Below are 15,315 nucleotides of genomic sequence, written 5' to 3' on the forward strand. Positions count from 1 at the left end.
CCAGCCTGGACCCTGGCCCTCCAGCCCCAAGGCCCCCAGTCGTTAGACCTCTGAGGCTCCCCAGGGATCACTCGCGTCCTGTCTGAGCCCACCCGTGCCCAGACCAGCCTCTGGCCAGGACGCCACCCCAGGGCTCCAGCCCAGTAACCACCAAGAGCAGGCCCGCTCCTCCTCGCGTGTCGAAAAGGGATCGCTGCGAGTCTGGGGGCTGCACGTGGGGAAACACCCATGGGGCCTAGGTGCTGAAGCCCCGCTGACACAGCAGAGGGACACCCAGGGGCCACCTCCGCCCACTCCCACCAGGCAAACGGAGGAGCGAGCAGCGTGTGGTGAGAGATCTGAGGCACAAAGACAGAACTTCCTTGGTGGTTTTTTTTAATTTTTGAATTTTCTTACAAAAATTTAGGTGTTTACCAATACGATCTTATTTTGGGTTTGTTTTCAATGCCTTTTCAGCGTTCTTCTGATCTTAAGTCACAAACAGCAGGCACTGAACAGCAGTCCCCCACTGCTGCGGAAGGTCAGTCCTGGAGGCCCACTCAGGGCTCCTGCCGACAGGGGCGCTGGGGAGGGCCTGCCCTGCACCGGGGTTCCAGGCATCAAGGGCAGGGTGGGGGCCGCACAGCCTGACCCCCATCTCACTGCCTCCAAAGCCTCTCCAGGCCGGCCCCCTGGGCACCCCATATTCCTGGTCTGCCTGCCATGCGGGTGGGCCTCCGAGCCCAGGGTACCCCCTCCACCCTCTGGAGTCAAACTCCTTCCCCGAGCCCCTCCCTGCACGGCCGCCTGTCCCCAGGGCCGCGCGCCCTGCTCCTCCACAGCACAGCACACGATGGGGCACACTCCCCAATTCCATTGGCCCCAAAGCAAAGCCAGGCGCCCTCTGCTGCCGCCGCCCTGGGCCCCGCCCCCGCATCCCCACCGCCTTCTCTCCCTCTCTCTCTCTCTCTCACTCACAGCACCAAGTCAGTAAACAGCTAAGCAGGCCTAGGGAGTTAGGAGGGAGGGAGCGAGGGGGCGGCCAGGGGGCGTGTCCAGAATGTCCGGCCCTGACTCCCTGGCCAGAGGCCCCGCCAACCGCTGCCACCAGGGGGCTCCCAGCTCTGCGGCAGGGTCTGCACAGGCCGGCCCTGGAGCTCCCTTCTTTTCGTGATCCGGTCCCTAAGAACAGAAGACTGGGCTCGGGCCCTGAGGAGGGAGACGGGATGGAGAAGGCTGAGCAGGACGGCCGGGGGGCTAGGCGGCCGCCTCCACACACTAGGTGAACAGAGGCGTGGACAAGATAGCTGCTGTGGGTGGCGTGGGCCAATCCCGACTTCCTGGTCCTACAGGGCCCTGTGCCTGGGGCATTTGAAGGTGTGGGGGCACCATCCCTGCTCTGGCTCCATGTTCTCTGGACCCTGATGGCACAGTGCCTGAGCTGGGCTGCAGGCCCAGGGAGGCCTCCCCCTCTCAGACCTCAGCCTGCCTTTCCCTCAGATGGGCCTTGGGCTGCCGCAGCCGGGGTCCCAAAGGGAGCGCACAGGGCGAGCAGAGCATGCAGCCAGCAGAGATTAACGAGAAGCCCCTGCCCTAAGGAGGGGAATGGATGGGACGAAGAACCAGAGGAGAGAACGTACCAGGCATGCAAGCTAGACCCAGGAGTCAACGGGCTGAGGCCTAGAGTCCCCCACGGCGTCCATCAGCCTGACCGCCGGCCTGCTGGGCCCAGGAGGAGGGGCCTTCCTCCCGGGGTCGGGCTGCAGCAGAGGAGCGGTGGGCAAGAGAGCATTAGAGGCAGAACAGAGCAGGTTAGTCAGAAGTGATGGATCGGGCTACACTGGTCATTTGGTTGGGTCCGAGCTGGGGGGGGCATGAGGGGAGGTTGAGAGGGAGGGGAGGTGAGGCAGTGGGGCTCCTACAGATGCAGTGACTTGAGGATGCACAGAGGGCTGTGCCCAAGGCCCAGGGATTGGTGCAGAACAGGTGACAGGTGCTGCCATGGAGGCAAGACCAGGGCAGGCCCTTGCCTACGCACACACATGCAGAGAAGGGTGCAGACACGCTTGCTCAGACTCCCCTGCCCAGTACATCGTTCAGGGTAGCGCCCTCTGTCCCGCGCCCCTGGCTCCCAGTTGGTAACTTCTAACCACCCACACCCACAGATAACTGCAATGTGAGGTTCCCAAGGAGTCTGCTCAATATGAGAAGGGAATGCTCCTGGGGCTCCGTCTCCCAGCCCAGCTGCCCTGCAGGTGAGCACCACCCTAGGCCGACCCCAGACCAAGCTCAGTGTCTTGTCTGGGCCCCTCTCCAGGCAACCGCTAGACATGCCACCTCCCTGGGCACCTGCCCACAGTCACTTACTTTCAATGGTTCCTTCTCAGAGGCCTCCCCTGTAGGGTCACTGCCTCGAGCCCTCCGCTCTCTCCGGTCCACGGTGGAGTACCCATCTATGGGGTACAGGCACAAGGGGAACTCTGAGGGGCAGGCACTGCTGGAGGCAGTCTCCCTCTCAGCCCAGGCGCAGGGAGCCTCTGGGACGGGCGCATCTGGAGGGGCCCCCACTGCCCAGCCCAGCCCCATCCTGGACACCTGTGCCAGGTCTTCTCACAACACCTGCCTGACCGAGGCGTGGGCCTTGCAGGCTCTCCCTTGATCGCCCATGTCGACTCAGAACTCTGCAGCCTCCCCTCAGCTGGCTGACTAGAGACTCTAGCTGGGCACCACCCTCCCTGCTTCGCCCCTACTCCCTGAGCACCCCTAAACCAAATGTCTTTTCCAATCAGCACCTCCTTGGAAGGCCTTCCCAGCTCCAAAGACACAGGGCAAACCACCTGGCCCATCTCGAGCCCCCTCTTACTTCCCCACACTAGAAACAAGTGACCCGCACCTGCACTCACCTGGGCCAAGCGCCTCCATGGGGATCACGTCCCCGCTGCCTGGCTTCTCACCCTCTGCAAGGCAAGAGTAGGCGCTGGCTGGCTGCAAGCAGTGGCAGGGGGACCAGGGCGGACAAACGCATGGCAGGGTTGGCCTCAGCGACCTTGGGTGCTGTTACTGACATCTTTGCACCCTTTCCCTGGGCCTCTGCCCGCTGGCACCACCACCCCTAACTGGGTGCCCATGTGGATGCCACCAGTGGAGAGGATCTAGGAGGAAACCTAGCAGGGAAAGGGGACCCCCACCCTGGGGCCATCCTCCCAGAAAAAGGCCTTTTCCTTCCTCCACCTTGTCACCACCAGTGCACCTGGATGGAGGAGCCACTTTTGAACCTCACGGACGGTTCCCACGCCCCCACCCGGGCCTCACCAAGGCTCTTGTCCACCAACGGCAGTGTGCTGTCATCGAAGCCTCCGGGACTCGGTGCTCCCTTCGGCCCCTTGGCGTTAGCAGCAGCTGACTGGGCGGGGGGCATAAAACAGATGTTGCGGTCACGGATGCTCCCTGGGGGGACCCAGCCTGACGAGGTAAGAGAGGAGAGGCCGGGCAGGCCGCACCTGGAAGCGCGCCTTGGTCCAACCATCCTTCTGCAGAGCACCTCGCAACTCCTTGTAGCTCCACACGGTCTGCAGCACGTGGGACGCAGCTTTCGCCTCGCGCACCGATTGGCTGCGGGAGGCCGGGAGTCAGCGTCCGCCCCGCCCTCCTCAGGCCCCGCCCATTCCAGGCCCCGGGCTCACCTGGCGGCGCTAAGTGCCACCAGCGTGGGCACGCCACGGGCCTGCAGTAGCGAGCGCGCGTTGTCCAGGCTGTCGGACACTATCTCGTGGATGGTGTTGAGCACTGCCACCACCGTGTCCTCTTCCAGGCGGGCCCCGGATCGCGCCGGAGCCTGCGCATCGCGCACGTTCTGCACCAGTTCGGCCATGGCGTAGCTCCCTGAAGGCAGGGTCGGGTGCTAGGACAGGCCTCTGCCCGCCCCTGCGGGAAGGGGCGGGATTCGGGTGAGGGGCGCCCCGCCTGGAGCTCCAGGATGCCCGGGTCATGCCCGTGATGACCCCGTGCGCAGGGGGCGAGGCCTTGGGACGGTTCAGGAAGACACTAGCTCCCGCAGCTGGGACGAGCGCCTGGTCGGCCAGACGCCTGAATCACCTATCCTCCAGCCCCGCTGGCGGGGACCCCGAGCAGCCCGCCCAGTTCCGCTTCCCGGCTCGCCCCGCCGCCGCCCTCACCGATGAGGTCCTTGTTGCGCCGGTCCAGCGAGAGGTTGCGCAGGGCGATGGCGACAGCGCGCACCACCTTGTCAGTCTCGGACTGCAGCAGCTCCACGAGCACCGGCAGCCCGCGCTCCTTGCGCACCGTGGCGCGGATGTACGTGGCCCACTGCAGCCGTGGAGGCGGCAGGGAGTGTGCTCAGCACGCGAGGCTGCGCTGCACCTGCCGGGCACTCTCCCACCTGAGCCCTGACTGCTCCCTCCAGCTGGACCCTCCTGAGGAAGCCCTACCCCAGCAGCTCAATTCCACCCCCACTGCCCAGGGTGCAACGCTTGCAGTCCTTGCGCCCTGAACCTCCTGGACCTTGGGGAGGCGCTGTGTCCCAACTCCTCCCTCCCAGCCTGGGCAAGGGCAGGGGCAGAGACCAATGAGGTGCCTCGGATTCCCTCTGTCCCCTCCCTGCCAGACCCGGTCTCTCACCGTCCAGTTGCCGGCGCTGAGGTTCTGCAGGGCGCCTGCAGCGGCCTCCAGGGTGTTGAAGTTACGGCTCTCGGTGAGGAGGGAGAGGTAGAGGCGGACGACCTCAGGCTGGTACAGCAGCTCAAAGCCTGGGCACAGGGCACCGGCGCCCACAGTCACCCAGACCTCCCCATCACTCCCTCTCCCCACTCCTAGAGTCAGTGCTCCCAGGGCAAGGGTGAGCTGGGGCTCAGGAATGGGTGGGATGCAGGCAGGGAATGTTGAACACCGGTGTATTCGCACCCTATGGCCACCCAAGAGGAAAAGCATTCCCATTCACAGAGGAACAGGCTCAGTGAGGAGGCAGTGGGTTTGGGTGAGGTCGTTCTGCCCTTGACCCTGCTGCCAAAGAAATGGGATTAGACCTGCCTGGCAGTGGAGCATCCAGGAGGCCTGGCGTGGGGAGGGAGGGAGCAACCAGGGCTGCTCCCCTAGCAATCCAACTCAAACTCCCTAGCAACAGGGCCCGCCCTCCCTGTCTGAGAAGCTCAACAGCTCCTGGTCTCTCATCAACTGAGGCCCTGCCTTGGCAGCAGTTAGCCCATGACGCTCCAGAGGTGAGGGCCGAGGAGTCTTCCACATGTGTCTGTGCCCAGACACATCTCCCTCTTCTCTGTCCCTGTGCTCCTCCCCCATCCTCATGTTGTCTCTGCTCCCTCCATTCCAGCCTCACTGGGCTTCCCGTTCCCCAAATGCCCCAAGCACGTTCCCCCCTCAGGGTGTCCCTCCCTCAGGGTGTTTGCACAGGCTAGTCCCTCTGCGTATGATGCTTCCCACTAGACTTCCCACGGCTGGGCCCTTCCACCCTGCTTGGGGGCATCTGGGCTTGCAGGGTGGGCTGTGGCCTGGCGTTCACCAGGACGGACCTCACTTACTCAGGCCAGATTCCTAGTGCACAGAAGGGTGCCAACACACAGCAGGACTCCATAGACACGCAGGACAAGAACGATGCACCACTCTGCCCCGCATGAGTCAGGGTCATCTCCTGGCCCGGCCTCTGTAGTGGATCTGACTGCAACCCTCCCAGCTCCTTTGGAATAAACCCGAGCTCCTTGACTGACACCAGAGGCCCTGCCCAGCCAGCCCCTGCCCTTCACTGAGGACCTGGCTCCAATCCCCGCCAGCCCGTGACCCGGCAAGCACCTGGCCTCTCTGTGCCTCTGTCGCCCCACCCTGCCTGAAGTGACCCATAGTACTGACTGATTCTGAACCCTCAGCAGGTGCCCAGGGACTGGATGGTCCCCCAGGAACCCCACACCTGTGGGCCTCAGTTTCCCCATCGGATCTCCAAGACCCTTCAGGCCTGCGTGGTGGCACAAAGCTTCACACCTGGATAGGCCTAGGCCTGAACTCCGCCTCCGCCCACTCACCTTTGGCGGACTCATTTTGCTTGGGCAGGTCCAGCGTGTCAAATTTCCGGTCCATCTCACCATCCTTCTTCCCTGGAACAGAAGAGCAGGGGGAGGTAAGGTGGACCCTACGGGGGCAGGTGTGTGTCAGGAGGGCTGGGCACAGCACTTTCCTGCCCAGAGCCCAGAAAGTACCACTATGTCCAGGACTGGGCACCACAAGGCCCTGAGAGCAGAACACCATTCTGTGTTCGGGCAGGTAGGTCGCCAGGGGAAGGCAGTGGTGGCAGTGGGGCCTAGGGATGTCCCAGCCCTGCCCCCAGCAGTGAAGACTCATCTCCCACCAGGTACTGGGAGCTGCACTGCAGACCCCCCAAAGGCCTCCTTGCAGCTGCCCAGAGCCAGCAGCCCAGGCTGGGTGGCAGGTAGGTACAGACATGGAAGCCAAGGGCTGGCAGGGACAGGACGTGCCTGGTTGCACAGCAAGGCAGGGCTGGAGCCAAAAGTCCCACCCACGGGGAAACTTGCCCATCTGGGGCCACAACCCAGTCTCAGGATCTGCTGGCTAGGAGAGACCTCCACCCTCAGGTGGAGCTCACTACCTTCCAGCTGCCCTCCCCATCTCAGCTGAGGGAGCCTCTCCTCCTTTGGAAGGCAGCAGAGCTGAGTGCAGATGATCTGAGCCCCTGCCCTGCCCAGTCCCATGGGGCCTTTGTCTGGTCCCTCTGTGCCACACGGAGGGGCAGACTCTGCTCCCTAGTGCCCCTGGGGACAGACACACCCCAGGCCCTACCCACCCTTGGCTCTGCCCCAGCTCCAGGCCCAGCACTGGGAAAGAGTCTGAGGTTACAGAGGGACAGCCCCTTGGCCTCCCAACCAATCCAGGGCTGACATTCCTGCCGTTGTCACGTCCACACAGTTGTCATGGAGATGGCTGCCCAGAGACAGGACAGGGGATGGGGCAGGGCCCTGAGGCTGGAACACCCTGTAGTTGTCATGGAGACGACTGTCTGAGCAATGGGGTGGAGGGTGCCTCCCTGGTGCCCACTGCACCCGCCAGGCCTGGACAGCAGGACAAACAGGGACTCACCTTGATGGAACCACTCCTCTGGGCAGCCGGAGGAAGCACAGGAGAGAGGAGACGAACCTGAGCGGGCAGCACCCCCTATGCCCTCCCAGGAGGCCTCGAATTCCAACACCCTAGGTTGAGCAGGCAGCCATGGAACCTCACCCCGATTACTTCTGAGGACCGAATGCCCACAAGTAGGGCAGGGAGGGGGAGGCCTGCGGTCGGAACAGACCCACATGGGTGGGCAGGTAAAGGCGGTGCACAGACTCCACCTGATAGGTGCCAGGGAATGTAGGTCCCTGGAACGTGCACCTGGCAAATGCGGTGTGGATGGTGTAAAGGTGGGAGGGTGCTGCCCTCAGGGCTTCTCAGGTCTTCAGGTGCTTTGCAAACGCCAGGAGGCAGCATCCTCTTCAGCACTTTCCCAACTTGGGCCTACAGAACCTTCCCAGAGCTGAGGAACCGGGTCCAGGCACTAACAGAGACACCACCTGGGGTCCCTCCTGCCCTCCCCTGGGGGCCCCACAGTGCAGATGAGGGAAGGCGGTGCCTGTCTGCTGTGTGCCCCAGAGTGGCACACCCTCCCTGGCTCCCTGCTTCCCCGCCTGCCCATCGGGAGCTGACCAGGTGGCCTCTGGCCTCCAGGAGGCCTGGGCTCCAGGCTCCAGGCAGGACTGCCTGCCATGGGTGTGGAGAGCCTCCTAGAGTGATACCCCAGTCCTACTCACACACCTTTGGCCTTCTTGCCACTGAAGCAGCCGGCGTCATCCCGCCTCAGGCGCTGGGGGCCCGCAGCACTCCCCGGGGGCCCAGGCTCAGCCTCCTGGTACCTTTCAGCCCCGGGTACCTCCTTATGCACGTGGTAGGACAGGTTCCGCATGATGCAGACGCAGTTCTCCACAGACTGTGGGGAGAGGAAAGCTGGTGGGGCAGGGCCAGGTGGGCTTGGGGACAGCTGACCCTCCCAGGGAAGAATGGCCCCATCCAGCACGCGTGGAGGGGACCAGGAGTGTAGACAGGGAAGCCTAACCTAGGGGGCCCACACAGGTGAGCACCCCCAGGGAGGGGCCCAGGGAGAAAAAGGGTGGAATGCCTACTGTATGTAGGACCTCGTCTGGGGCTCCATGGCAAGCCCACTGCACACTGTGGCCACTACAAGGTGGCCCATGCCCAGGGCACTGCCACAGACCTGCATGCCTGTGCCCCTCTGTGCTACCCAGACGGTTCAGGCCCCCTGGGCCCCGTTCCTGCTCCTTCTCCCCAACTCTCTGTGGGAGGCTGAAACTGATCCTGCCCGAGAGGTATCTCCTGGACCCGCCCTGCCCCGCCCACCTTGTTGTCCGTGTCCTTCCTGCCCACGGCCGACTGCAGGGCGTGCAGGAGTGCGTCCACCAGCCCTTCACACTCCCGGAGCCGCCGCCGGGCTTCCACACCATCCGAGCTCACGTTCCTGGGTGGCCAAGAGCAATCCCCGTGACCCCAGCTCCCACGGGAACTCCCCCGGCCCCACCTGGCCTCGGGGTCTTGTCTTCATCTGCAAAACAGCTCTGACATCACCCTGTTGGGGCTGCGGGCAGATGACACCAGCCTGGAGCATAGTGAATGTGGAGCAGTGGTGGCCTGACCACTGGGACCCCAGGAGGTAGCCCCTGCCTGGCACCTGGCTTCCCTGACTCCCAGCTGAATTGGAAAGAGACAGAAGTGGGTCCAGAGACCTGAATCCCTGCACAGGCAACTCTGCGCTTCCCTTGCCTGAGTGGCAGCTCTGGGCTCCGCCTTGCCGAGGTTGAGACTCTGTAGGGCCATGGGAGCACGTCCCGGTGGACATGCAGGACCATGGGGACCCAGGACTGCCTGTGTGGTCTCTGCAGGGCCTCCCAGGGAAGGAAGGGGAGGGCAAAGGTCAAAAGGAGGTGGGATGAGGCCTCCAAGGCAGACTAGAGACGAGGGTCCTGGCTCCCCCTCCCCTGGACGTCAGTGATGGGAAAGTGGGTGGAAGCTGGGTAGGACTGGAGCTGTGGGGTACCCCCTGAGAGGGTGGCGGACTTTGTCCAGAGGCTGCCCTGGGGGATGAGTACAGCCCCAGTTAGGCCCCTTTCTCAGGACTCGACAGAAATTGTGACATAGCTCTGAAGCTCCTAAGACTGGGGCGGCTAGCCATCTTCCATGTTATCTGGGACACGAGGACGTGGGAGTCCCCAGGACAGCTGTCCCCAGGTGTGCACGCAGGCTCTGGTGCCGGCTCCTGCCCCCTTGACAGAGAATAGCCCTGGGCGGCTGCGTGGGGAGTGCCCGAGCCTGGCCCCCACACCTCAAGCAGCCTGACGTGTTCTTGAAGACAGTTGTCCACTCGGCATCCCGTGGCTTAGAGTCCTCGTTGGGCTCGCGCTCCCACCCCGAGTGGGGCACAATGACCTCATGGGTCAGCGTCTGCAAGCCGTGATCAATGATGACCATCTTCAGGGGCTCATAAGATGACAGGTTCCAGAGTGTGCCTGTAGGGTGCCACCGACCAGCCAGTGCTGACCACGGCACTGCCCTCCTTTCCTCCCCACCTGACCCCACTCAGGACCCGCCCCACCCTCTGCGTGTCCCAGCTCACACCAGAAGGTAGTAGTGACGAAAGCCATGAGAGGCCCTAGGAGCCCGCCCTGGCCCGGGCAAGACATGCACATAGCGCCCAGCAGCAGCTCCCGGCTGGGGAGGGAGCCCCAGAGGGAATGGGATGCAGAGGAGGGACTGGCAAGGACCTGGGGCTGGACACAGTAGGTGCCTTCTCTTCCTCACCCCTTCCCAGCCACGTGGGCAGGTGGGACTACCACTCCTGGGGCCATGCCAAGAGGCGGTCACGTGACCCTGCCTGGCCACTTGGGTCCCACAAGGCACAATCTCCACCACTGCCCTGTTGGGGGTGGGACCAGGGATGCTGGACCCGGAGGAGTTGTCATGGGGACATGGGGCCAGGTGAGGAGGGGGCCTCCTGAGGAGCCCGGCACCAGCCCCACCTGTGGCAGCGAAGTCAGAGGCAGAGAGACTGGGAACCTGCCCCGGCAGCTGGGACGCCTGACTAAATGGGGTGCTTTCCCTGGCCGAGCCCTGCTCTCCTCTCTTCCTGGGGGATGCAGGGCAGCTGGATGCCACTCACCTGTGACGAGCTCGCGGACCTCGTTGTCTCGAGCGGCCCGCAGCAGGCGCACCAAGGCGGGCACGCCGCCGCAGTCCCGGATGGCAGCCTTGTTGTCGGTGTCTCGGCCATAGGAGAGGTTCCGCAGAGCCCCGCAGGCCCGTCGCCGCACCTCCGCCCTCGGGTGGTCCAGCAGGGCCACAAGCAGAGGCAGCCCCCGCAGCTGCCGCACACGACGCTTGACACCCTCGTTCTCGAAGCACAGGTGCTGCAGGTAGGCGGCCGCGTTGGCCTTCACGGGGTCCACAGGGTGCTGCAGCATGGCCAGAACCTCAGGCAGCTCCGGGTCCCGCCAGCGCGGCTCCTTGCGGGCACTGTCAACTGAAGGTGAGTGCCGCACCACCCGGTCCAGGCTACCCAGGCTGCCCCGTTCTGGCTGGGCGAGGGGTGCAGTCATGGCCGGGAACGGGGGCCGCTCCTCCATCAGCTCGCCGCCATCATCCGCCACGTCCTCACGGGCCCTGTGCAGGAGAGCAGGGCATTGGAACGCCTTCTCGGCGGCTGCCAGCCCTGCCCCAGGGGACCATGAACCTATGGAGGCAGGGGCTGGGCCTAGAGCACTGTCCCCAAGCACTGGGTGGGTGCTGAGAGTCAGACCCCGCCCAGCAAGAACTGGCTCAGAGCCAACGACAGAGCCAAATCCCAGCCAATCGTCATACGGCTTGTATCCCTCCCAGACAGAGAGTTCACTCACTCCCACCACCAGGCAGTGTTCCCCGACTCTGAGCTAAATGTATTTCTATGAAACATTTGTCCACAACTGGGGGTGCCACCTTCCCATAAGGCACATGTCTGGCTGGTGCCAGGATGTGGGGGCAGGAGGTGACCTTCCCTGCAAATGGCCATCCTGGTGAGAGGATCTGAAGGGCATTCAGGCCACTAGTCCCCCAGGGCACAACATGTCCTTGTGGGCTGTCACCATCAAATCTGCTTCCTAGGGGAAGGATTGCGGCCAGGAGGTATCAGGTGTCTAGCCCATGGTCATGCAGCATAATCCAGACCCAGGCTGTGGTCATGTTCCCACTCTATAGACAGTGAACCTGAGGGCAGAGAGGACAGAACCAGAGGCAGCGCCAGGAAGGGCCGGGGGGCATGGGTTCTGGTTGCTACTGAGCATGGGGGAAACTGAGTCCTGGGGAGAGGCTGGGGCCTCCAGCTCAGAGAAACGCCCTGAGCCTCTTGTGCTCGTGTCTTCATGGCCATCTGGCTGGAGCAAGTGTCAGGCACCATCACCAGCTTCTCTCATGCCCCAGACCGCAGGGACGGTGCCCAGTACAACGTTCACCATCCCAAAGCCTTCCCTTGTTGCTGTCCTTGAGAAGAGGCGAGGCCAACTCAAACTAATGTGTGCATGACTAACTTGGCCTCAGCAGCTAGACTACCTGTGGGGTACTCTGTGGCAGAGGAATGGAAGGCAGACTTCCTGGAGGCGGAGGCAGGGCACAAAGTACTCACCTGGTGCGAAGGCCCCGCCCACAGTCAGGCCTCCTTCTCATGGTGGTGCCATAGTCAGGCTCCAGGTCCGGGCCACCCTCGTCGTCAGCAGCCAGGCTGCGCGTGTCATCCTCCAAGCCATAGGGCTCTGCCTGGAAGCGCTCAGGCTGGGAGCGGCCAGCTGGTGGCACAGGCTCAGGGCCCATGGGGAAGGCCTCACAGCGGCCAGGCAGTGTGAAGCAGCCATCACCAGGGCCTGGGCCAAGGGGGCCACCATGCGAGGGCCGCACGCCCAGCCCACGGGACAGGCTGCCATAGCTGGGGACGTCACGGGTCTCGGGGCCTTCGGGAAAGCCGCTCCCGCTGCTGAGGTAGGCACGGGAGAGTGTGGCTGCCGGGCCTCCCCCGAGCAGCAAGAAGTGCCGGTCCAGGGGGCCATCGGCAAAGGGGCCTAGTGGGGGGCCGCCATCCAACAGGGGGAGGCCGTCTGGGCCCACAGGCACCTGGCGCACTGTTCGTGTGGTCACCGTCTTGACTGTCTTGGTGACCTGGTGGGTAAGCGGATGGCCAGTGGGCTGGGCAGCCCAAGGGGCTCAGACACTGCCCCAGTGGGGCCAAGGTGGCCTCAGTTTTCCACCCAAACAATGGGCAGCCCCTGGGAGGCCGGGACAGGCGCCCACTCAGCAAACAGGACAACTGCGGCTGCAAAGCCGACATGCCCGCTGCCTGGGCCCGGTCGTACCTTGGTCTCAGTGCGCCGGGTAGTGCCGTCTTCTGATGTGACAATGGACACATGGGAGGTGGGTGTGCCAGGGTCCTCCTCCACTGTCACTGTCTCCTCCAGCACTTCGGGTGCCTCCGGCATGGTGGCCAGTGAGGCCTGGCTGCCCGGGCTCTGCTCCTGGGTGAAGGGGGTGGGCATCAGTGGAAGGACCCACTGCTCACCCTGCCCTGGAGTGCCGATGCTCGCGCTGGCCTGGACGCCAGAGGGCCTCCTTCCCTGCCCTGGAACCCACCGACCCCAGGGCTGTCTCAGCCCCAGCTGGTGAAGGCAGTAGCATGTTCCTGCCTCTAAGTGCCGAGGGGCTGACCTTGCCCTATCGCCCCATCTCATGGGGCCCTGGAGACGTGTCCCCCCATTCCAGGGCCTCCGCGGGATGAGCTGGCAAATAAGGCCCTGGACCCCAGTGGTGCAGTCTTAGGCAGCCCTGTCTGAGTTCCAGGGTCTGGCTGCCACAGGCTTCTGGAGGCCGGGAGGATGCTCTCCCAACACTGCTCGCCACCGCTGGCTGGGCCCTCCTGGTGTCTGGGCCTCCTCCCTGCCTCGCCCCAGAAACCGTGGTGCAGAGGCCTTGGGGGGACAGTTGCAGCACCGCGCGCTGACTCCCTGGAGCACACCTAGGCTCCTGCCGTCCCCAAGGCCAGCCAGACGCCCTCATGGGACAGAAATACTCAGCTTCCAGAATGCCCTGTACGCTCAGAGCACCAACACACCCTCGCTCCTTCCAGCCCGGACACTCTTGGGGTATTGATGGGCACAGCCTGGCCCTACCTCGCTCGGGCCAGTGGCCAGTGTTCCCCACCAAGACCCTGGGTGTCATATCAGGGCCCAGAGAGGGTAGATTCAGGCCGAGGGGACCCAGCTGGTCCTTGACAGGAATCCTGTGTCCTCTCCCTGCACACTCCCCTGGTCTCCTCGGCTCTTGGCCACTTGCCTCATTCTCAACCTGTGGCTCCCCTTGCCATCCGGTCCCTGTAGGGTATGACCATGGGGAATTCCAGGCAAGACGATCTCTGGACAGAGGGCTTTCTAAGGTCCACATGCCTACCGGCCAGTGGAGAAACTGAGGCTCAAAGAGGACAGACTGGCCCACAGCAGAGCTAGGCCAGAGCCCTGCTGCGCTGAGTGGCACAGGAGTCCGAGAGCCACAGTCTACCCCTGGCTTCTGACCAGGTGGGTCCCCTGCACAGCACCAACGTCCTGGGATCAGCATCTGGCCAGGATGGGTAGGGGATGAAATCCCAGCCAAGGTGGGCAGGCAGCCAGGGCGGGGTCAGCAGGAGGACAGGCCCTGCTCCACAGCCCAGGCCCTGTGCCTTGCAGGATGGGTCCCTTGCCCAGGCCCCTGGCCCCGAGGCCTGCACAAACGCAGAGGAGAGCCCAGGGAAGGCCAGCAGCTCACATCCTCACCTGCCTGGCATCGGAGCCCTACTCTGCTCCTGTCCTTAGGCTTGGGAGCTGTGCAAGGCGCCCAGAGCTGCCTGCAGGGCCTGCCTCCTGCAGACCCCAGGGCGGGAAGCTTCCCCAGGTTGAAGTCCTGTCCTGAAGGAATGCTTGACCCCTGGAGCTGCAAGAGGTGTTGAGGTTCTAGGCTCCTGCAGCCTCTTCAGGGGTCCAGGAAGAGGCCTGCACCAACATGTTAGGACAGGAGCATCCCTTGGGCTCTGGTGACACAGGAAGAAAGAGGCCACAGAATGCAACCCCCTCTCCCAGAAGCAGGGCCTCAGAGGACAACTCGTGATTTTATGAAAAGGGAAAGACGCCTGACAGAGGGGCGGCATTCACCTGGACCTCACAGTCTCCTAATTGGGAACCTCAGGCACCCACAGGGAAGGCAATTTTGCAAAGCCTTTCAGTCACACCTCACCCCTCAGGTGGCCTTGGTTACCACCTTCTCAGTCTTGGGATGTGCGTGGAATGCCTGTTGGGGACCTGGCCAGGAAGGAGAAACACTGTTCTCAGGGAAAGAAAAGTAAACTGAGGCCCAGAGTGGGGGCACACTGGTGGGCTGCCATGCAGGGCAGCCTGCACTTCAGGGCACTGGGGAGCTGAGACGGTTCTGGAGCAGGAAGAAGTTCAGGGACAGCCTGTCACTGCCGCCAAGGCCTCAGATGCCCCATCTGTATTTGGGAACTGCGGGAGCAAATGTGTGGCAGGGGCTGAGCTCTCTCTGCTGGGGTCCAGGGGCTGCAAGTGCGGGGAGGGGGGAAGGGGAGGAGCAAGACAGACTTAAGGGGACCCGGGAGTGTTGGGGACACTGCCGGTGGGCCATGGCCCCTTAGGACTACAATGTATAGTAGTATAATAATACATCTGCATATATTAACTCTCAGAGAAGAGCCCCCTACTCCCTAGCTAACCAGTGGCAGTGAGGAGGGAGAAGCTCATCTTGGACCTCAATGCCACTATGAGGCCCAGCTTATTCTTCTCACTCCAGCCTGTGGTGACGGTCTGACATTGCAGAGTTGGGGGGATGAGGGGATGGGGGGCCCAGGAGAGCCAGGGGCCCCCAACAAGGCCTGGTAACCCTGCAGCATCGCCCACTAACACCCAGCCTGGGCAGCCTTGCAGCGGGATCCCGGGGCCCCAAGAGCCCCTGCTGGCACATGACCTCAGGGAGCTAAAAATGGGCAATGATTTCACACGTGCAGGCAGGCGGGCGGGAGCGTGAGTCAGCTGGTGATCATGGGAAGGTCCGGCCCCGTTACACATGCCTGGGCACACAGACGCAGACAGGGACCTGGACACACACATGCACGTACCTGGTCCCTCCCACAGGGACAGGTACATGTACACGCGTGTGCATGAGCACCCAGCCCAGCCCACAGGTCCGAGCACATCA

The 15,315-nt window shown here is 63.5% G+C and overlaps 1 protein-coding gene across 3 annotated transcripts; it reads right to left on the bottom strand.

Annotated features, from left to right (window-relative positions):
* Positions 1 to 917: 917 nt before the first annotated feature.
* LOC131398533 (splicing regulator ARVCF) lies at positions 918 to 15,315 on the bottom strand. Of its 3 annotated transcripts, XM_058532178.1 has the most exons (17): positions 13,884 to 15,315; positions 12,435 to 12,593; positions 11,714 to 12,240; positions 10,220 to 10,719; positions 9,386 to 9,569; positions 8,407 to 8,524; positions 7,807 to 7,978; positions 6,027 to 6,098; positions 4,618 to 4,745; positions 4,155 to 4,305; positions 3,663 to 3,861; positions 3,480 to 3,591; positions 3,292 to 3,382; positions 2,883 to 2,936; positions 2,347 to 2,432; positions 1,620 to 1,739; positions 919 to 1,188 (listed from the first exon to the last, which is right to left on the bottom strand). In XM_058532178.1, the coding sequence occupies exons 2-16, from the start codon at positions 12,555 to 12,557 to the stop codon at positions 1,632 to 1,634; spliced, it is 2,625 nt and encodes an 874-aa protein (XP_058388161.1). In that variant the 5' UTR covers positions 12,558 to 12,593; positions 13,884 to 15,315; the 3' UTR covers positions 919 to 1,188; positions 1,620 to 1,631. The 3 variants fall into 3 exon arrangements, with proteins under 3 accessions (XP_058388160.1, XP_058388161.1, XP_058388158.1); XM_058532177.1 differs by lacking the exon at positions 13,884 to 15,315 and having other exon boundaries at positions 918 to 1,161; positions 12,435 to 13,876; XM_058532175.1 differs by lacking the exon at positions 13,884 to 15,315 and having other exon boundaries at positions 12,435 to 13,876.

This window comes from Diceros bicornis, chromosome 35 (assembly GCF_020826845.1).
Source record: "Diceros bicornis minor isolate mBicDic1 chromosome 35, mDicBic1.mat.cur, whole genome shotgun sequence".
Classification (NCBI taxonomy): Eukaryota; Metazoa; Chordata; class Mammalia; order Perissodactyla; family Rhinocerotidae; genus Diceros; species Diceros bicornis.

Coding starts and splice junctions, on each gene's coding strand:
- LOC131398533 (XM_058532177.1), bottom strand. CDS start 12,806: ATGAGATGGGGCGATAGGGCAAGGTCAGCCCCTCGGCACTTAGAGGCA. Junction 3,383..3,479: donor GGACCAAGGCGCGCTTCCAG/GTGCGGCCTGCC, acceptor CCCCCCGCCCAG/TCAGCTGCTGCTAACGCCAA. Junction 2,937..3,291: donor GTTGGTGGACAAGAGCCTTG/GTGAGGCCCGGG, acceptor CTTGCCTTGCAG/AGGGTGAGAAGCCAGGCAGC.